Here is a 21,698-nt window from a genome sequence, read left to right as displayed (position 1 = left end):
GAATTGCAGATTTACAACGGCACAACAACAAACACACGCAGAAAAATATTTGCAAGGGCTGTAAAATATGTCAGACCAAAACCTATGTATATTTGCGTGCAATGTCACGCAAAAATATAATTGCAACCCTGTTGTAGTTATTTTACATTATTACGTCGTTAAATTGTTGAGGAAGATAAGTTTTAAATTGATTTTATTATTTCTATTTAAATTTTAAAGATTTGTTACAGTTTTTTTTTCTTAAAAATGTATGCAGAATGCTAATTCACAAAGCCATGCTTAATAGTCATTCACAACAAATTGACCGAATTAGCCATTCATATATCACTAGATTCTGCAATGGGTGCTCTCCTGCTCTTGTATATTTCGGTATAGTATTTTTGCAATCTGCAATCTTGCAAGAGCAAGAGAATACCCCTATTTATTATTTCATGATGGTGGATGGGATGAAAAATCAGTTTAAAATCAGATCAGTTGAATATTTATTATTTCATGATGGTAGCACTTTGTATTCAACGAATAACAACAAAGAGGATTGAAATGAAATGATGTCAAAAGGCATAGTTGAGATTTTCACAAGGCAGAAAATAGCTGTACATTTAATTATCAACATAAAAATTGTGAAAATCAATAACAAAACAAAAATATAAAGTAAAGTATCAATAATGGCAATAAATGACTCACTGAAGAGTTTGATTTAGCGAAAAATGAAAGTATATTATTGGAAATTATTTAATGTGATATTTGTTTTCAAAATTCGATAAAAGCAACGGTTGGCTGTGCTATTTGTACTCGATTCCGGAATCGGGCGCACCACCCACCCAAATGTTGTAATTTACCTACAATTTTCGTATAGACTAACACCTCAATTGTAATAGTGATTGCGATTCGTCATCATCGATCAGATCAGAAAAGAGGGCGATTGAATCTGAATAATATTAATTGCTTCTGTGTATTTTCAGCTCAAGAATACGAACAAAAAGATAAACTTGTGTTGCATTCTTAGACTATTACATATAATCGAGCAATCATTTATGTTAGAAAGATGTAAATAAAATAATATTCGACCAACCCATGGAAAAACAGCTAAGTATTGCATTGTAGTTTACAATTTCCTTGTTTTACCTACTGGATTCCTTGGGTATTGTTCAAAACGAAACGTGGCCGTCCCTTATACTACGCACCTACATATCTACCTGGAGTAGTTTTCTTGCATACATACACATGTATGACCTTTCACACACCGCTTAAATTTAGCCATCTGAAAGTACAGAAACGAGTACAAACGGACGACATCTCTCGTACTCGAATATACAGAAAATCGAGAACATTTTAAAAAACTTTAAAGGAGTAAACATTTACGTTAAATATATTCACCGGTAGACATATCGCCGATATTGAGACATGGATGATAACCTTAGTACGAAATCTTCTGAATCCTCACTAACCACTAGTGGAGAGTATGAAATTGTTTCTGATAGCAATATTACAACACCAATAGACCAGCAGCATTTGTCGGAGAATGGTACACTTTTAATAATACCGACAAACAATAAATCACCAACACTGAATTTAGCTAATAATCGTAATATTGCTGATTTACAAAATGCTATGACGGACGCTCTGCGTGAAATAGATTTAAATTCAGACACTTCTTCAACTGGTAAGAACGGCTATACTTCTTATGTAAATATGTATATATAAGTAATTAGATAGATTATTAATAACATAATACAAATATAAGTATTGTATGTTGAAATATAAAATTTATTCTCTAAATGAGATTCAATCATTCTGATGGGCTGATTTTCATTTTGGAATAAGGACAATTCTGTTACCTAAATATACATATGTACATATTTTGATTTTGATTGTCATAGATTATATTTTGTAAGGTAGAACGTAATTTTGTTGTACTCTTCAAAGTATTCCAATCAGTGATTTTAAAATAAAATTCATTTGTATTGTAACTGTAGTGGAGCTTTAAAATTTTACTAATATTGGTAAACTATGAAGTAATCAATTTATACTAAATTTTCAAATTTACATGAAATAAGTATGTAAAACAATAAATGGATGTATCTAAGATACACAGTTTTAATCTCGATTACCTTTTTAAACTTTCGAAATTAAAAGCAAAAAAACTTTAAAGAATTCCGAATAATTTCAAATAAAACTTCGATATTTACTCACTATGCTATAAAGGCCGGTTGTAGGGATATCATTATAAAAAAATAAATAAAAACTAACAGCTGCTAACAAAACAGAACAATGTGTTTCTTAGCAACGACATAAGCAACGATAACAACAACGCCTCTCATCTCTCCATAAATAATGAGAATTATCTTAAACCACACGGCATTAGTACTTTGCTATTTCGAAGTGTACTCATATTTTCAATATATTGCAGCACCCAAAGCGGTAGCGTTGAGTAAACAAAAATCTCTGACATTACCATTGGCTGGTACTTCAAGCCCGGCACTGCTGGTTCCAGACAACGACTGCGAACAGCAACAGTTAGTTCTACCGAAGACCGCAATGAAGTCACAATCATTAAACCGCCACCACACAGACTATGCTATGACACCAAAAAGCGATGACGCGTCAACTTCCGAACAAAATCGAGTTGGCCAATCGGTATTTTATGACTGCATTGATGCAAGTCCAGGTGGGGTTGGTGGTGGTGTCGAAGAGAAACAAGACATCATGAAGCCGGAGAAAAATGATACCGACGAAGAAGGTGAGCCTTACGGCCTCTTATTTCTAATTTCGGTATTACGATTTTTGATTTACGATTATTTTCGACTTTAAACTACCGTTCAGTATTTGGTACATAGTAATTGTGCATGTATGTATGTGTTACCACAGAACTAATTAACGTACGTACGTACATATATTTGGTTTTATTTATGACTTTATATTTTAGTTTCAGATATCGATCAGGGTTGCACTATATTTTCCGGTGTCACATATCTTGGAGCTGCAAACATAAATGCTCCCAAATCCGAAATCGATATATACCGAATAATGAATGAATTGAACAGTAATTCGGAGTCAGTTGGTCTTAAAATATCAGTGAGCATCCCGAATTGCTCCGATGGGCTGGTTGTGTAAGTACATATTTCTAAATTTCAATAACAAGAATATTTATATAAATTTTTCTCTATGTATTTGCTAAATAGCTTGCATGACGCTGAAACCAACTCTGTCATCGCAACCTACGAGATACAAAGCATAATTTTATACTTTCGTGGCCCTGTAGAAACTCCTGAAAATGGTTGCTTTGCATTTACTTGGTTACATGGCGATGCGCTTTTTCAATGCCATGTTTTTCGTTGCCATATCCCAGAAGCGGTTAATCAAGTCAGCGGTGAGTATAAACGTTCAATTACTTTTTATATCTTTCCTATATTTGTTATACATTGTATTGTCTATTTTAAAGCTTGCTTTCAAAAGGCTTTTCGTACATATCCGCCAAGCATGACATGCAGTTTGACATCTGCCATCGACAGTAATATGATGAATTCAGTGACATCCGATGTTAGTGGAAATCCACTAAATACAGCCGGCTATGAATTTATTGTATCCCTGGAAATACGTGAAAAGGTCGCCAAGAACTCATTTTCGGCGGTACCACGCGACCGCAATTGCTTCAAGTTACGTGCTAATATTGACAAAGAAGTTATCATTACCGTCAAACAAACACCTTCAAATATACTACAACCTCTGTTCATAGAACGCTGCTTTGGTGTACTATTAAGCCCAGGAAAATTAGTGCGTCAGGGCGATATGCAATTAATTGATATGGTAAATATGAGCTATCAGTTGCCTACCACCACTGCAGGCGGTGGTAACGCTAATGCAGCAACGATTGTCGGTGTCGGTGCCGCTGACAATGCCGGTGGTTCTGGCGCCCCGCCCCTATGCCTTTATCCTTATGTTATACGCGCCGAATGGAAGGCAAATGAAGCTGCTTTCGAACAACTCAATGTTGAAGCGTCAAAGAATTTTCTGACTGTAGCGGTCGATATAGTGGTGCGTGGAATTCGCGACCCTGTACGTTTTGTTATTGAGACACCCGTTGTAATACAATCGGCTAGTGAGATACGCATAATGGATCATTTTATATCTAAACGCCCAATGACATTGCGCTTCTATCTACAATTAGAACGTACAACCGATGAGTTCAGTTGGAAAGTGAACTCAATTGATCCATCTGAAGAAATCAATGAACCACAACAACCAAGTTCATTGTTGAAATTCGGAATGAACAATTTATCACGTATTGTGCGATCATCATCGATTGTATCTATAGAGGATGATTGCCCTACCGATTATAGTTCAGATGGTGATGAACCTTTATTGAGTGGTACGGGAGAAGTATCCAAAGACTGTTCACAGGACAAATTAGATGAGTGGGATCCAATATTAAAGGAATGGGATAGTGAAAAAAGGCCAAAAAATTTGGCTCCTTTGGTACGTTTGGGAATACCGGAAGCTTTGCGCGAAAAAATATGGCAGAAACTGGCAAATGTTGAGGGCAAAACTGAAATGCTTGACATGTATAAGATTTTAATAACCAAAGTAAGTACTAAACATTGGCAAGCCAAAAAATATATTCTCACATTTTTGTAGGAAACCAAATGTGAAACTGTAATACAAAGAGATATACATAGAACATTTCCGGCACACAAATGCTTCAAAGAAAGTGGTGGATCTGGTAATTAATTATTTAATCCTAATTAAAATTACTTCGTTTACAATGGTAATTCTTTTGATTTAGGACAAGACTCACTTTTTAAGGTCTCAAAGGCTTATGCCGTTTATGACAGTGAAGTCGGTTATTGCCAGGGCTTAAGTTTTATTGCCGCAAGTCTATTGTTACATGTGAGTTATTGGATGTGTTTATATTTAAAAGTATTTTTAAAAATTATCCTTCGTTTTGTAGATGCCCGAGGAAGATGCATTTTGTGTATTGGTGGCCCTTATGTACGATTATGGCCTTCGTGATTTATATAAGCAAGGATTTGAAGTACTTTATTTACGACTGTACCAACTTGACCGTTTGATCAAAGATCAATTGCCTAAATTACATGAACATTTTGCAGCTTGTGGCATTGAGACACATATGTACGCTTCGCAGTGGTTTCTCACACTCTTCACAGCCCGTTTCCCATTATGTTTTGTATTTCATGTACTCGACGTGTTCCTGCTAGATGGCGTACCATTGCTTTTTCAGGTTGCTGTGACATTACTATCCATTTGCGAGGCTGACTTGCGTCAACTTGATTTCGAAGGCATACTAAAATATTTCCGTGTAACATTACCGAAGAAATGCCGCAGCCCTAGTCAGGCACGCCGGGTTATGAAAATGGCCTGTGAACGGAAAATTAAGAAATTAAAACAGTACGAGGAGGAATTCCAATTGAAAAAGCAACACAAAGAACGACTGGAAAAAGAGGCACAAATTTATGAAAATCGTTTTGGCGAAGAGAGACGTAAGTTACAGGCGGAAATTGATGAACTCCAAAAAAAATTGATTGAGGCTAATGAAAGAGCAATAGAAAAAGAAAGAAAACACACAGGCATCATACAGGACTATAAATTAATAATACAGCGCTTGGAAAATGACATTACCAATTTAAATGAAACGCTTGGAAATGTAATGGTAAGTAGTTTGAAAGTTTACTGTAATTTCTAAAGTATCCATTGACAAATTTCCCATCCTCAGAATATAGTATCGAAGTGTAAGAATTGTGTACAAAAAATGGAAAATGCCGATCGTAGTGTGAGATTGCCAGCTGAAGTAAGCAGAAATAGTGGTTTAAAAACAACGCAACAGAGTTGTAATAAGCAAGAGAACGAAGCACCACTAGGCCCACTTGATCCCATAAATATAGCAACTCAACGTATCCGTGAATTAGAACTGGAACTGGCACAAGCTAAGTTAGCACACGTTGAAGCTGAATGTCGTAATCAAGATTTGAATCATCAGCTTAGCGCCACCATTACTGAAATGCACTCCAACCGGAACAGTTGGCAACCATGGCTTTCAAAGACACTCAACTCACTGCAAGAGAAGGTAACTACACGTGGCAGTCGCGACACCGTTTTGCCAACATTCCAATCTTACACCCAACATGCATCAGCTGGTGCATCAGCGGCTGGTAGCGAAACTAATTCACCCAGCAGTAATCAGGTATCTTGAACTGAACATATGGAGTGTCTGCAATTTTCAATATTAATTTCCAAAGGCTTCGCTTTCAGATGCCAGTTTAAGTTAACATACACTTAGGTATAGTTTTAACGCCATCATTTGACTTTTTCAAAAGTTTCCTTCACATGACAACATTCAATTTACATATAAAACAATTTATTTTTTATATCTTGCGTTTTTACTTCGTTATTTTACAAATAAAATCAAGTGCAAAAGCATTTGTTTCCAAATTTTCAAATTCATTACAATTCATACTACTGTATAATAATTGGACCAAACTAGTTTTTTTTACTATTTGGGTCATAAGTTTTTCGAAGTTATGTCCGAAATTCAAACTAATCGCTTTTGAAGTTCGAAAATTATTTTTTTTATACCCTGAACAGGGTATTTTAAGATTGCCACGAAGTTTGTAATACCCAGAAGAAAACGTCAGAGATCTTATAAAATGAATATCTATGTAAATGTTCAGCGTGACAAGTTGAGTCGATTTAGTCGTGTCCGTCCATCTGTATATAAGTCGAACTAGTAGTTCAGTTTTTGAGATATCGATCTGCAATTTTGCACACGTTCTTTTTCCCCCAATATGTATATCGGATCGCTATAGCATATAACTACCGTACAAACTGTACGATCGGAATCAAGTTCTTGCATGGACAACTTTTTCATTTGACGAGATATCGTCTCAAAATTTAGCACGGAATATTATTTAAGACAACAATGCAATATCCGAGGAAAATGTTCAGATCGGGTCACTATGCTATATATATACATATGTATGTATATGCTATATCTGCCATACAAATCGGAATCAATTTCTGTAAGGTATATTGTAAAGGGCATAATAGCTTCGGTGCGTGTGAAGGTTTCAATCTGTGAAAAAATCGGTTTGGTCCAATACCTAGAAAAAGCGTTATTTATGCCGTAATACATAGAATTCTATTTGTAAGTTAACTTCAGTTCGGTTATTGCCAAATGAATTCCACAAATTTAACTTCACATGAAATTCATCACTTTTTGAACTACTTTATATTGCTTAGTTAGTACATATTACACGCAGTTGCGTTTACAAATATTTTTTAAGCGTTTTGTTCGATACTTTATTCTTGTACACAAAAGTTTGGTTGAACTAAAAAAAATACACCAAAAAATTATACATATTAATTTGGATTGTGTTTGAATTGTGTTATTTCTTGGACGCTGCACATTTCGCTTCGCAGGAGTTTAAAGCATTCTCAGTGGGAGGTTCGCCGAAATTGCCAGCCAAATTTCAGACCGTCAAACTTCGCAATAGCATCGACAGTTTACGCAACATTGTAGTGCCACTAGAGAGCAGCGCTGGGCGTATTGTTGGCATTGGGGCTACAGCAACCGTTGATGTTGGTGTGGGTGCAGCTGATCAATTCCGACAGCACCTGCAGCCACAGTCATCGCTTATTTAAATATCGACATAATTAAAAAAAGAAAATATAAATTTAATTAACTGACATTTTTGAGAAATGTGTAACTGTTGCTTAGCAATGGATGCAACTCACACAATGCTAACTTTCACACATACATACATATATACATGAGCAGAACGGTACTGTGTGCAAAATATTGAAAAAAAAAATTAAATGTTGTGGCTTTGTACACTGGATTTCAATATTTCTTCTTCATAAGTTTGAGCAATTTTCTGGAAAAGTTGTTATTTTTTTTACTTCATGCTTACTTTATTAAGTTTGCTTTATATAGGTAATAGTGCTATATTTTCTTGTGTTAGAGGGAAGCTAACTATGTATTTTTATATAAAATGTTTGAAAATGAGTGGAGACCAATTATTCAGCAAACGAATAAAAATAAATATGTAGGTATGCTAATTTTCTAAGTAGATATTCATTTTTTTTTGTGGAAAATATAATAAAATTTCCTAAACAATTATACAAAGACATTCGAATATTATGTAGTAATCATTTGCTTTAATAACTTGTTGAAAAAAATGATTTTTTATTCCACAAATTTACCACTTTAGGTTTAGAACAAAGATTTAATATAGTAATTTTTTTTTCATTAGTATTTACACCATGCAGCATATAGTATATGTGTAAATTTCACATATGTATGAACACATATGAACTTTAATAAATAATAACTATATACATACATATATTTGATGGAGAGTGGAATTTGTTAAAAAATAGCAATAATGAACAAAGTGTGGGGATTATTAATTATATAACACATATATAAGTATCTATGTATGCTTCGGTGTAACACGCAGCTTCGTATGCTTCTGGTTATCGGGTGAGCCTGCGATACAAAATTAAATATAAAACGAAAGCTTTCAGAACACATTTGAACCATTTTGTCATAGACCAGGGGCATAATATTTGAAAGCAAAAAAAAAAAAAAATATGGTACGATAAAACTCATTTAAAAAGAAAGAAAAAATAATTTACGGGAGATCTGAGGTTGGGAAGAGATAGGTAGATGCGTGGTTGAATATTTAAGGGTTAAAAATCTGACATACTGATGGCAAATTAAGTTTTTATTGTAAAAAAAAAAACAAAAAAAACGAAACCTTGGTTATTTCTCACATTAATTATGAGGTTACGTAAAAAACTGTTAATACAAAAGTTGTAGATATATAACTTTTACTATAGAAACCAAAGTTTTGCCGTAAATTGAGATAAACTGTTTTTATACCTTGAATAGGGTATATTAAGTTTGCCTCTAATTTTGTAATACCCATGAAGAAACGTCGGAGACTATATAAAATGTATATACTATATATATGTACATTTATAAATGATCAGTATGATGGACTGGTTCCATTTTATCGCTCAGTTTTTGAGATATCGAATTGAAATTTTGCAGACGTTATTTTCTCTCCAAGAAGCTGCTCATTTGTCGAAACCGCCGATAACGGACTACCATAGCATATAGCTGCCATACAAATCGAACCACCAGAAAAAAGTGCTTGCATAAAAAACTTCTTCATTCGACGAGATCTGACATGAGTTATTGTCTAAGGCAATAACGAAACTTCTTCGGAGACTATTTTTTGGAAGCAAGCTTTTGTGTTTGTGAATGGTATTATAGCTTCGGTGCAATCGAATTTAATGTTTTTTCTTGTGAAGCCTTAAAAATTCCATTACACCCTTTTCCTTCCTCTTCACGTTCTTAGATCAACTGTAAATATGTTTTTCTTTAATTTTTTTATTCGCTTCTTAAAAAGAAATGGGTTTTGTTCCAAATTGCATATCGGTATTCATATTTCTATGTTCATACATATTTACCAGTATTTTATTTGAAAGTTTGGGGTTTGAATTAATTGCATATTGTTATAAAGCATTGAACAAAGAAAAAAACATTTAAATTACTCTTTAAAGGGCGTATTTCGAAATGTATGTAGTGCATAAACAATTTTCGTTTTACAATATTGTATGTATGTATGTATTTTTTATATGTGTTCATAATGCTGCCGCAATATACACGCTTGTTTTGATTCAACATATGAATTACAGTCATGCTCAAAAGTTTGAGTTCTGAGTAAAATACACATATACTATGTATTCGTACATTTAATAGTTTAAGATGAATAAAATTCGCAAACACATGCATATATGTACATGTATATAACATTAAGTTAGTTTTAATTTTCACATCAATTGTATATTTAGTAGTCAGATTCGTTCAGTGTGGAATACCAATTGAACCAATCCGTTTCTACGAGACCCGAACGGACCCGGAATTTTAACAGGGAAAGGATTATTAACTCGACAGAGCTCTACCGCTAAAGCAGCAACAACTAAAGAAGACAAAATTCTCCAAAATTTTTACAAATCGTAAGATGGTTTTTGTTCTTCTTTACTGGCGTAGACAACGCCGTGTTAATAACAGCGCGCCAGTTGTTTCTTCTTTTTGCTATTTAATACCAACTGCAGTCAGGTCCTTCTCCACCTGGTCTTCCAAAGGAGGTCACCCTCTTAACCTGCTTCCACCGGCGGGTGCTGAATCGAAAACCTTTCAAGCTGGAGTGTTCACTTCCATCCGGATAACATGACCTTGCCAGCGCAGCCGCTGTCTCTTGATTCGCTGAACTATGTCAATGTTGCCTCATATTTGAACAGCCATCGTTCCATCGACTGCGGTATTTGGAGTTGCCAATGCGCAAAGGACCATAAATCTTCTGTTAAACTTTACCCTCATTACCCATTTGTTTGATGACAGCAGATATTTCGTCTTGTCCTCGTCACAACCGGACCCATATGCTTCACTTCCTTATCCAGTTTGGAGAAAGCAGAACCAACGCCGCGGTTGTTGAGGCCAATGATATCAAAATCATCGGCGTACGCCAGCAGCTGTACACTCTTATAGAAGATTGTATTTTCTCCATTCAGCCCTGCTGCTCGTAATATTTTCTCCAGCAATAGATTGAAGAAGTCACACGATAGGCAGTCCCTTGTCTGAAACCTCGCTCGGAGAAGCCCTTCTCAATCCTGACGGAGCTTTTGGTGTTGCTCAATGTCAGCTTACACAGACGTATTAGTTTTGTGGGGATTTCAAGTTCAGACATAGCGGCATAGAGGCAGTTCCTTTTCGTGCTGTCGAAGGCGGCATTAAAATCGACGAAGTGGTGGTGTTTCTCGATCTTCCTTTTTCAAGATTTGGCGTACGATGAAAATCTGGTCGATAATAGATTGAAGAAAGTATCGGGAATTTATAAAAAAACGACAATTTTTCAATCATCATCCAAATTTATTTTATCGCCTTCAAAGGAACATCCATTTGAAGCAATGGATATGTGCCAACGCTTCTTCTAATCGTCAAAATATTTTTTATAGACACTTTCCGGAATGGCCTTCAGCTCTCACGTCGAATTTGTTTTGATGTCTTCAATTGAGTCGAAGCGTGTTCCTCGAAGTGGATATTTCAGCGTGGAAAAAGGTAAAAGTCACAGGGGGCCATATCAGGTGAATACGGTGCTTGCTCAATGATATTTGTTGAGTGTTTTTAAAAATGTTAAAATTCGACAAAAACTACTGAAGTCGACTAACATTGACAGCTGCTGTAAATACACTGGTTGACAGATCGCGCTAATTTTTGGCATCATAATAAAGGATAGTTGTACCAACCTAGGAAAAAAAATTTACCTGTCTTCCATATAAGCGGGAGATGAGAAGGAAAATGAAGAATTCTCGATACTTTCTTTCATCCCGCCGGGGTAGTATGGTTACAGATGGTTTTCATCGAAGTCATCTAAGCGTAGACCCATGAAACGTGTGTTTCGACAGGGTCGGACAGTAGGGAGTGGTTGTTAGATGAGTGAAATTCATTGGGCATGCAAAGAGGTGGTTAGAGTGATGCGAAAACTTAGAAAAACATACAGTGTTAGGAAAACTAATATAAAAAATTAGAATTAATTAATTGTCGCATGCGGAGTGAAACAGCATGGGGTGTCAAGTGAAACGTTTAAAATCTTAGAGTGTTCGACAATCGGAATTTTAATGACATCGACTGAGATATTAAGATCTAGTCTACCGCCCTTTGTTAATTAGGGTCCTTGCAGAGAAGAACTAGAAAAAGATCGGTAAGATAGCTGTCTGAGCCGCGTATGACATGATGAAAATTTGCTCTGGTGGTTGCGGGAGTTTCGAGATATAGTGTTAAAAATAGCGGACAGAGGATTCCACTCTGTAGAACCCCATGTTTAATTATTCCTTACTTAGAATTTTGACTTCAAATAGTATGGATGATTGTCGACAACTTAGATAGTTCATATCCGTATTCCATATCTTCAGCCCTGGGGTAGCATTGTGTGATTGACTATTTGAAAGATTTTGACAAGTCCAACGCTACTACGATAGTTCTCTCACAGAACGGACTTGATTTAGGCCACGAACTATCTTGTTAGATGAGAAGTGCATTAGTAGTTCAGCACTGGTAGTTCAGTGCACTTTCCACAAGCCATGTGGATGATCTGCTAGATTCTGGTGGTGAGTGGAGGTCGAGAGCTACAACGTCTCAAATGTTGTCACTGGAGAAAGGAGAGTTATCGAACAATAAGACTACCCTTAGTTGACGGGTTTCCCAGGTTTCAGTTGGGAGACCTCCGACTCTTCACATTTCGGGTTTATGGTATGAAGAGTGGTCAATGACAGGTTGAGGACCTTGGTTAGGTATTTTTTCCGCTAAGCTTAAATGCTTTAGCATCAGCATGTTTTTCACGTCTGGGACAAAATATTTCGACAATTTCACCTTGCTGATGACACTTTAAACCGCCTCATCGGTGAAATTAAGTGGCGCGCAGTCTTTTTTTTGTTTGTTTTTTGCAGCTGCAGTATAAACTGCTTTGTCAGTGCTTACCTGGGAAATTGGGGCTCGCGATCTTTACGTATTGGTGGTTGATTGGATAAGGAGAATGCGGGCGGAGTTGCCCTGCTGCTAGGTCTTGCTCCAATGATGGTAAAGTCAATTTAAAACTTATCGATCCAAACCATGTTAGATCGCCAGCGTGAGATGTAGTATATTCCTTTTTTTATTTTAAATAAGTTGGCGAAGCAGTAAGCTCATGACGGCTTTTGGAAAAGAAATCGCTTACATGAATTATTATTGGATTCTGTTGTTTTAGAAGCACCAAATCATTATGACAAAAGCTGCCGAGTATTAGTCCAGATCTGTTTCGCTTAAGTAGATCTGAGTGAAAATCTTGATATGTATATTAAGTGGGGACACTCCTCAATACGTATACAAAGATTGTGTTGGAAACTACTGAAGTACACGTCAAACATATTAAATTCCATAGTAAAGCGTTGCATAGGAATCGGTGTAAAAATTAAATAATGATCGTGACACCCAGGTAAAATCTCACACCTCGGGAACTACTCGACCATATTCAACCAAATATGGTATTTAACCTTATATGGACATGCTTATGGTTTTCTTCTTTATTGGCGTAGGAACCGCTAACGTGGTTATGGATGAGTTTACAATACCGCGCCAGTCGTTCTTCCTTTTCACTGCTTGGCGTCAATTGGAGATTCCAAGTGGAGCCAGGTCCTTCTCCACCTGGTCTTTTCAACGGAGTGGAGGGCTTCTTTTTCCTCTGCTTCCCCCGGCAGGTACTGCGCCAACTCATCAGATGTTGTCATCGTCCATGCCTCTGTAGCATAAAGCAGAACGGGGATGATGAGTGACTTGTCGAATTTGGTCTTTGTTCGTTGAGAGAGGACTTTACTTTTCAATTGCCTACTCAGTTCGAAGTAGCACCTGTTGGCAAGATTTATTTTGCGTTAGATTTAGAGGCTGATATTGTTGTTGCTGTTAATACTGGTCCCAAGATAGATGAAATTATTTACGACTTCGACTGTCAACAGTGCCGTGGGTAGGCAAGTCTCGAATGCCACGACTGTTTGTTTGATGACGTCTTGCCCTCGTTCACTACTAGACCCATTTGCTTCGGTTCCTTATCCATTCTGGTGAAATGAGAGCTAACGGTGCGGCTGTTAAGGCCAATGATATCAATATCATCGGCGTACGCCAACAGCTCTTATAGAAGGTTCTCTATTTAGTTCTTCAGCTCGAAATATTTTCTCCAAGAGTAAATTGAAGAAGTCACACGAAAGGGAGTCGCTTTGTCTGAAATTGCGTTTGGTATAGGTGCAGCATGCATATATTTAGGACCGGAAGTCGTGAGCTGCTTGAGTCATATGTAAAATAATCGTTTTTAGCCACTCACAAGTGAATGGTAATCTGAGAACTTTCATCATTTGCGTGAACTTCTACACATGACTTCATCTTCCAGCATGCTTATGTTACAGCATGAAAATATGCGTAATCGGACTGATACGTTGATCTGTTCTAACCCCTCTCATGGAAACGATGCGACCTCTTTAGCTAATCTGGTACAACTTCATGCACCTTTTAATATTTGCGTACGTTATGCAAAGGTATCCATAATTAGATCGTTGTCAGAAGAATGGTGAGAGCAGAATGATTTACGTTTACTGGTTTGACCTTTCTTGGTCTCCAAAATATAGTCTGAAGGAAACATAATGTATTTAACTTATGAAATTATGTGTATTATTTTTTCTCTGGTTTTCACGATTTTCTCTTGTTAGGTACATACAATAATTTAATATTTGTTTTATAAATAAGTAAGTGCCATAGGAATATATTTGAAGCCGTTGGCGTTGATATGACCATACAGAATACATATAACAGGGGAAACTATGTAAGTATGTACATAAATAATAATATTTATGAGTATAACAATTTAATAATATATAAAACTATTAGCTAAATCACATCCAAAAACTGAAAGAGATCCCAATGACGAACTGAAACTCCTGCATTAGTCACCTTCTTACTTTTAAAATAATTTGCATCAGATTTGCAATCTAATATCCACTTTCAAACACCCAGATGTACTGCTTTTAGAACACATCTCAAATCAAAAATATCAGTTCTTCATGTTTTGAGTGTTGTTGTCTATTTCCACTTGTACTATTGCATTCCTGCTTAGGTGAAGTGGCTGGACTTAAACGCAATAGTAAATCGGCCGACGAGCTTCTTCTCATTACACCACCACCACAACTGGCGACCCGTTGATGATGACGTTGTTGGCTGCTGGTAGAGTTCGTGAATGATTTGCTGCGCACGTGACGTCTGCCGTGAGAACGTCGAGCATGTATACGATGGCTTACTGCGCCAAAACAAGATACATTACGCTCACAGTCGCTATCCGTTTCGCTACGCAGCAAATGATCCCGTATATACCCTGCATCAGTTGAGGGATTTTTGTGAGTTTGATTTTGAGTTGTAGATGCGATGCAAACATCGGTGGAAGTGGTGTTAAACAAATCGTCATTGCAAACTTGCAAAATTGCGTTCCGCTGTTGCTGAGCTGATTGCGGTTGATATGGCTGTTGATGGTGTCGCCGTGTGTTGATGCAATGTGCAGAAGGATCTCGCGATAACTCCGAACCAAAGTTGCTGGCATTGCTGAGAAAAAGGTGTCTACAAAGAGTACGTAGATGATTCGAGTGAGCGTTTATTGTATTTTATGGACTTAGCCAGAAGGTTGAAATAAGGTCTAAGTAATCAGAAATTCCATACTTACCGTTCATGTGGCAGATTGGTGCCGTAGTTTAGTACATCAGGGCAATAAGCATCAAAAGGGAATGACTCGGGCACCGAGAAAGTGTGACGCAAACGTTGAACCTTGTAGTTATGTGTACCGTTATTTACGACAATCCATGAACGTTTCAAATAAGTTTGCTCGCTGTAATTAGTAGTGCTCTTCGGTCGAGATGAAGCAGCTGAATCTAAAGATAAATCATAGATCAATGAAATCATATTCTACGCTGGATTTAAAGTCAACGATTACTATAATGACAATTCGGAGTGGTTCTTCAATGCCTCCTAACTTATATGGATATATGTATGTATACATTATGCTATGTAATTAAAATACTTACTATTTTCGCTGAGAGCCATTGCTGTTTGTGGTATGCCTAGAGTGAGCGATATATTGAGTGAGTCATCTCGAAATTCGTCACTTCGTTCCTCAAGTTGACTCGGCGTTCCGGCACTACAGACATATTACGCAATAAGAATACCATAAATTGTTGAGATTAAAAATACTTACGAGCTGGCTGTGGCCTCCGGTTGCTCGCCAATGGTAGGGGATAATTCACACCCAATGGGTAGCGATGCCGGGCACGTTGGAATCCCCACGGATTGACAGCAACAGCATCCCTGTGTAGTTGAGCTCGGCTCTGACGCGCCTGCAGCGCCTGTAAACGTGATTCTTAGATTAAATGGATAAAAAAATATTAGCCTTTGAAGAGCTCTTTGGACATATGATTTGTGAAAAGGCATACATATATGATATTTAATATGTACATATATGCGCATCGTCAAAAAAAAAACATGAATTATTACCGCATGCCGCAGTGGCCATCAGTACACGATTGGCCAAATCATTGCATACTTCCGCATCGGGTATTGCTGTTCCATCCGTGTCGACTGTCCCGCCGAGAGCAAGAGCTGCGGCAGCTGCCGATGTTGTTGGACGCTCACAAACATGAGTATGTGGTACACATGTCGCATGCCCACAATGGTGATGATGGCGACGACGTTGTCGTTGTCGAGCATCACGTATCTCATGCTCCATGCCCACCTTAATAACCTCCTCATAATCCGGTGGTGCTTCATAGCTTGGTGGTTCATCTGGTGTCATCTCCTCTTGTCGATCTGTTGGAGGAAAATTGTGTTAAAATCAGTCCCAGTAAAACAAAACCACGTCAATAATCCCCATTAAACTTTGTTAACACAAAGGAAAATGGCTCCAAATACGATGGACGTATGTACATTCAGATATGCTATATTATATGAACTATTTTAAATACTTACCCAAAAGTTCACTGATGGTTTGCAGATGGTTTTGCAACTCGCGTTGATGTCGTGCTCTAACTCCCATCCGATACAATATGACCATCCAAGCCGTTAAAACGGCAAATATGCCCAGGGTGCTTATTATAAAAATTCCGGTTGCTGTTTTCAAGTCAGGGTACTGCTCAATTTTGGGAAAATAGTAGTTCGGCTTATGTGAATACCAACGGCGATCATTTTGTAGATGAGCCCAATCCTCCTCACATGACTCTGGCTCGTCTGAGCCGTCGCCACAGTGATCGAAACCATCACAGTGTAACCTAATGGAGATGCAATGGTTGTTGCCGCACAGGAATTCAGATCCAATATAGCAATCTATGTAAGGGACCAACAACGATTAACGATTCAATTGAAATAAAATTTAGTTTTACTTACTTAAGTAGTTGAACACACTATAAGATATTGCCAATTTGGATGACATGCCGAAGACACCACGTAAACGTATGTAGTAACCCGTTAATACCGGTACAATATGACTTTCCTTACTCATACCATTATTGGGCCAAACGACACTCTCTATTTCAGCTGCATCTGATGTGGTTCCCTGTCTAATGGTGAGATCGGAGCGTGAAGCCATTCCATGAAATTCCTCCACTCGCAACGATATGTGTGTCTTCATCATCATGTAATTGTTGCCGGGTTTAATTATCCATATACAGTCATAGAATCTCACGTCGGTGCTATTTTCAATCATATTCATCATGGTGATTGCACCACCTGGTCCAGATACCATGCCACCGCAGTCTAAAGAGGTAATCGTGTTATATACTAAATATATGTATATATTAAATGTATAATAACTACATGAGTTATCAACATGAGCTTCAATCACATAAGGGTTATACTAAAAGTGTCAACTCTCTAAAGAAGTTTAAGGAGGGTTAAGGCTTCATTAAACCGATTTTTAAGTGGATTAGTTGGAAGAGTTTGCAATGGTCGTTACACTGCCTACTTTTAGTGAATGACAATTTTGGGTAATGTCTAACGTCGATTTTATAACGTCTCAAAGTAACGGGTGATAATAATAACTGAACCTACTATTCGCAACACCATCACCTATATTGAGACTCAGCATTCATTATTGGATAATATTCGAGCGAATAGACCACGTCCAGCACGCAGTGAAGAAGAAAAGATTGACGTATGGGACGATTTGGAGCATTTTACGTCGATATCTTAAATTGAAATCGTACAAAATACAGCTTGTGCAAGAACTCAAGCCGCTTGACCTTCCCAAGCGACATCGCTCGTTCTATGGGCTCTTGAAAAGTTCCAAGAAGATCCGAGGTTTTCGAGCCAAATTTTGTTCAGCGATGAGGCCTATTTCTGGCTCAATGGGTGTTTAAACAAGTAAAATTGCCGCGTTTGTGGCGAAGTGTTACCAAGAGGTGCCATTTCATCCAGAAAAAACAACGGTTTGGTATATGATTCCGATGATTCCACCGGTCCATATTTCTTCAAAAATGATACCTATGAAAACGTAACCATCAATAGCGACCGTTTTCGCAACATGATAACCGATGTCTGAAATTCAAGCTCGTGATATTGGCGACGTTTGGATTCAACACGACGGCCACACATCGCTTCAATCAATCGGTCGATTAGCACAAGGATCGTGTGATATTACACCGTTAGACTTTTTTCTGTGGGAATATGTAAAGTCTATAGTCTATGTGGACAATTCCGCTTCAATTCAGGCCTTGGAGCAAACCAACATGCATGCGTGTCATTCACCAGTTACTCATTCGAAATGCTCGAACGAGTCATCGAAAATTGGACTCAACGTATAGATCAGTTGAGACGTAGCCGTGGACCATATTTGAAAAGATTAATCTTCAAAAAATAAATGCCAAAGGATGTTCTTTCGAATGATATTAATTATTTTCCATTATTTGAAGTTTCTGTGTTTTTTCTTTAAAAAGTAGGAAACCTCGAGATGGATCACACTATATTTTCAACTTCCTTCATTTAATTCTTGAAAATGTTGAGATTATATGGCATTCGGCTGTTCCTGAACCTAGTCCTTTCATACTTCTTTACCTTTATTCTTATGTTTGTTAGTACTAATCGCGTGTTATTTTTTTGTCCAGTACAAAACTAATTACATCGGCCATGTAAGACTTAAGCCTTTGGTACAAGGCCAAATTGCCGACAAAGCCGATGAAGAAGAATAATATTATGTACGCAAATCGAAAGAAATACGTAAGCAAAGAAAAGTCAATAAAGCAAGCAGAGTGCATTGATTTTCCTGCACGGAAATTCAGTACATTTAATTTTAGGTCAAATGCTAACCTCTCCATGGCTATCCGATGTTCTTCTCCACGGTTGTGAGTACTCACCTATTTGTGTCTCTCATTCATATTAACATGTGTAGTATATGTATGTTTTCTTTTTATCGAATAATTAAAGTAAGGCAACAATAGCATGGAAGACCTTCAAATGTTTTTATTACTATCTGCAATAGTTTAGTGCATAACTTTGGATTTGATTCTTTGTAGACAAAATTTTACCACTAAGAAACCAATGGAGGCATCAGTCATCAGCTCTTGACATAATATGATACGAAATATGGTGATAAAGGAAGTTGTTTGTGCTGGGTATTATTGGGTAATTAAAAGTATGTGGATATACATATGTTACGTACTATATAATCATAAAACATATAAGTAAGTACAGATGTATATTCTAACATTATCTTTCCTCTTGGTTTTCAATACTAGAGACAATACAAGTTCATACTTTGACGTCACCGCTGTAAAGTTTAATTTGCTCAGGAAGCTACTTTTGATTGAGTAGTATTCTTAGTGATACGGTTTGGTGCGGTTTATGGGCCGGCGCCGTCGTGAGATTCTTCAGTGCTGATCAAGACCGGCACGTTACTGTGAGTTTCCGCTCAATGATAACTCAATATTTTTGGACCGAATTGGATGATATGGACTTGGACAATATGTGGTTCTAACAGGACGGCGCCACAAGCCACACAGCGAATCACAGCGAATGTCACAGTCGATTTATTGAAAACCAAGTTTGGTGAACGTGTTATCTCACGAAATGGCCAAGTCAATTAGCCGCCTCTGTCGTGCAATTTGACGCCGTTAGACTATTTCCTGTTGGGCTACGTCAAGCCTATGGTCTATGCCAACAAACCAGCGAAGATTGATGAACTTCGTACGAATATCGAACGTGAAATTGCAGCAGTTATGGCCGATTTATGCTTGAAAACCGTCGAATACTGGTTTCAGCATCTACAAGCATGCCCGTGGTGGCCAAGCAAAAGAAATGGAGCTCCATACATAATGGCATCGAATGTATTTTCACAGGAAAAAAGAATTTCATTGACATCCCAAGCCCATTTTTGTTTTATTTAAAAAAACATTTGTAGCGCTTTTATTGAAAAACACATTAGTGTCGAATAGAAACGGTTAAGAGAGATTTTAGTGGAAACCGTTTTACATCCAAAATACACTCGAATATTTTGTCTGCAATATCTAAATTTCTCTTTAGATCTAGAAGAGTTTACTTAAGCAACGCTCACTCACACAAAGTGATTTAATTAATTTTTTCAAAATCATTGTAACTTACCTGTATATGGAACTAATCTGTCTTCTTTCAATTGCTTGGATGAGACAAAGGTGATTTCACCGCGAAACCCAACACCGGTATTGCCATTTCCACGAAATTGAAGTAAAAGTGATTTGCCGTTGCTAATAGTGATGGGCGGGCGAAAATGTTCACCGGTATACGAGTCCAACATTTGGCCATTTGAATCGAATATTTCCAGTGTGGAAGTAAGCCCTAATTGAAAGTCGGTAAAATCCAGTCGAACTTGACAGTTCTCCGATTCACATGTTAGTATGTGCTCGATGCCGTAATCTCGCGGATACGGCATTGGAAAATAAGGTGTTGAAATGACATGCGGCTCATTTTTGGAGTAGTTGCTGATTATGGCCTGTCTTGGTGAGCCGCTGACAATCTTAACATTTCCTAATTTGGAATACACATGCATATATAATTTTGTTTTAATTAAAAAAAAATGTTTGGGTGAGGTTAAATCACATACTTTCCGAGAAATATTGTAGCGAAAATACATGACTGTTGGTGGCGCGATAAAAAAATTTCAGCAACAATGTACGCGTTTTGCTGCGAAAGACCTTGCCATCACCGCAGAATTCCTGCCCCGAAAGTGTGGTATCATATGGAGGTTCTGAAAATTGTATGTGTTCGCAAGGACATAATGAGGATTTTCCAATACCGGAATTAGCAATGCGTTCGCATGTTTTTGAGAAGTTAACGTGAATGAACGTTATACGGATGACGCATTCCGCACAGGTTACAAGCTCCAAATTACACTGATACCAAATATCGGTGCTACTGCGATTCTTCATTTGGCTGGGATTTGTGGGCGAGAAGAGCGTGCTCTACGATATTGAAAAGAAATATTTTAAAATATCCATTGGTAAAAAAAACAGAGGATACGGAGTAGTTACACACTCGGAAGGCCGATGTGGTCACATTGCGTGCATGCAAATCGCCACGTTCGCCCAATTCCAGAAAATGCCGACGTCCATTCCAATGATTACAGATATCGAGATCGCGAAACGTGTTCGAAGGATACCCGTTCACCGGCACCGAAACATATCCCACCAATAGCAATATGGTAAATGTAAAAGTCACACATTTTGCTAATAAATGTTTGCTTTTTTGCATATCCGAACTCAACTTCAACTTAGAGATATTTATGTAGGTTTCAATAAATAAAATAAAATAATACTTTTTGCGGTTGTAGTATAACGAATTTGAAAATCAATGCAGGTCCTTGCGAGGGGTATATTAAATTAGTGTCTTTTGTTTTTAATTTTCCACGCGTTTATTGGTGCAAGCATCTTGCACGTTTGGATATTACCGAAAGACTAAAACTAGCACCTCTGCAAATCTAATAAGTTTTAGTTTTTCCACAGTTCAATAGAAGCCCTAGAAGCGCCTGTCAGCGCGCACTGGACAGTACAAATTTTAAAAAGTAAAATGAAAATGTAGAACTACTACTACT

General features: G+C 37.3%; 2 protein-coding genes across 9 annotated transcripts; one reads left to right on the top strand and one right to left on the bottom strand.

Moving 5' to 3' along the window:
- The first annotated feature begins 546 nt into the window (after window positions 1-546).
- On the top strand, window positions 547-9,832 carry LOC126763558 (rab GTPase-activating protein 1-like). 7 transcript variants are annotated; one of them, XM_050481176.1, is made up of 11 exons: window positions 547-651; window positions 963-1,663; window positions 2,411-2,740; window positions 2,927-3,110; window positions 3,183-3,370; window positions 3,443-4,584; window positions 4,636-4,720; window positions 4,784-4,887; window positions 4,949-5,668; window positions 5,732-6,199; window positions 7,435-9,832. In XM_050481176.1, exons 2-11 carry the CDS (start codon window positions 1,405-1,407, stop codon window positions 7,654-7,656), a joined length of 3,702 nt encoding a protein of 1,233 aa, XP_050337133.1. In that variant the 5' UTR covers window positions 547-651; window positions 963-1,404; the 3' UTR covers window positions 7,657-9,832. The 7 variants fall into 7 exon arrangements, with proteins under 7 accessions (XP_050337133.1, XP_050337134.1, XP_050337136.1 ...); XM_050481177.1 differs by having other exon boundaries at window positions 563-713; XM_050481179.1 differs by having other exon boundaries at window positions 563-827.
- Window positions 9,833-14,255: 4,423 nt separating this feature from the next.
- Window positions 14,256-21,570, bottom strand: LOC126761389 (uncharacterized). 2 transcript variants are annotated; one of them, XM_050477502.1, is made up of 10 exons: window positions 21,143-21,569; window positions 20,712-21,069; window positions 20,234-20,635; window positions 17,027-17,395; window positions 16,613-16,966; window positions 16,142-16,453; window positions 15,846-15,993; window positions 15,676-15,788; window positions 15,318-15,522; window positions 14,256-15,214 (listed from the first exon to the last, which is right to left on the bottom strand). In XM_050477502.1, the coding sequence occupies exons 1-10, from the start codon at window positions 21,356-21,358 to the stop codon at window positions 14,644-14,646; spliced, it is 3,048 nt and encodes a 1,015-aa protein (XP_050333459.1). In that variant the 5' UTR covers window positions 21,359-21,569; the 3' UTR covers window positions 14,256-14,643. The 2 variants fall into 2 exon arrangements, with proteins under 2 accessions (XP_050333459.1, XP_050333460.1); XM_050477503.1 differs by lacking the exon at window positions 14,256-15,214 and having other exon boundaries at window positions 15,433-15,522; window positions 15,846-16,007; window positions 21,143-21,570.
- Window positions 21,571-21,698: the final 128 nt, after the last annotated feature.

The sequence above is a fragment of the Bactrocera neohumeralis genome, chromosome 6 (assembly GCF_024586455.1).
Source record: "Bactrocera neohumeralis isolate Rockhampton chromosome 6, APGP_CSIRO_Bneo_wtdbg2-racon-allhic-juicebox.fasta_v2, whole genome shotgun sequence".
Classification (NCBI taxonomy): domain Eukaryota; kingdom Metazoa; phylum Arthropoda; class Insecta; order Diptera; family Tephritidae; genus Bactrocera; species Bactrocera neohumeralis.
The sequence above is the reverse complement of the archived record's forward strand: the minus strand, read 5'-3'. Positions and strand labels throughout refer to the sequence as shown.

Excerpts from the sequence above, each read along its gene's own strand:
- LOC126763558 (XM_050481176.1), top strand. The coding sequence starts at position 1,405 with ATGGATGATAACCTTAGTACGAAATCTTCTGAATCCTCACTAACCACT. Across the intron at positions 2,741-2,926 it reads AAATGATACCGACGAAGAAG|TTTCAGATATCGATCAGGGT; the intron begins GTGAGCCTTACG and ends TTTATATTTTAG. Across the intron at positions 6,200-7,434 it reads ATTCACCCAGCAGTAATCAG|GAGTTTAAAGCATTCTCAGT; the intron begins GTATCTTGAACT and ends TTCGCTTCGCAG.
- LOC126761389 (XM_050477502.1), bottom strand. The coding sequence starts at position 21,358 with ATGCAAAAAAGCAAACATTTATTAGCAAAATGTGTGACTTTTACATTT. Across the intron at positions 21,070-21,142 it reads TGACCACATCGGCCTTCCGA|AGCACGCTCTTCTCGCCCAC; the intron begins GTGTGTAACTAC and ends TCAATATCGTAG. Across the intron at positions 15,789-15,845 it reads CCGGAGGCCACAGCCAGCTC|TGCCGGAACGCCGAGTCAAC; the intron begins GTAAGTATTTTT and ends ATATGTCTGTAG.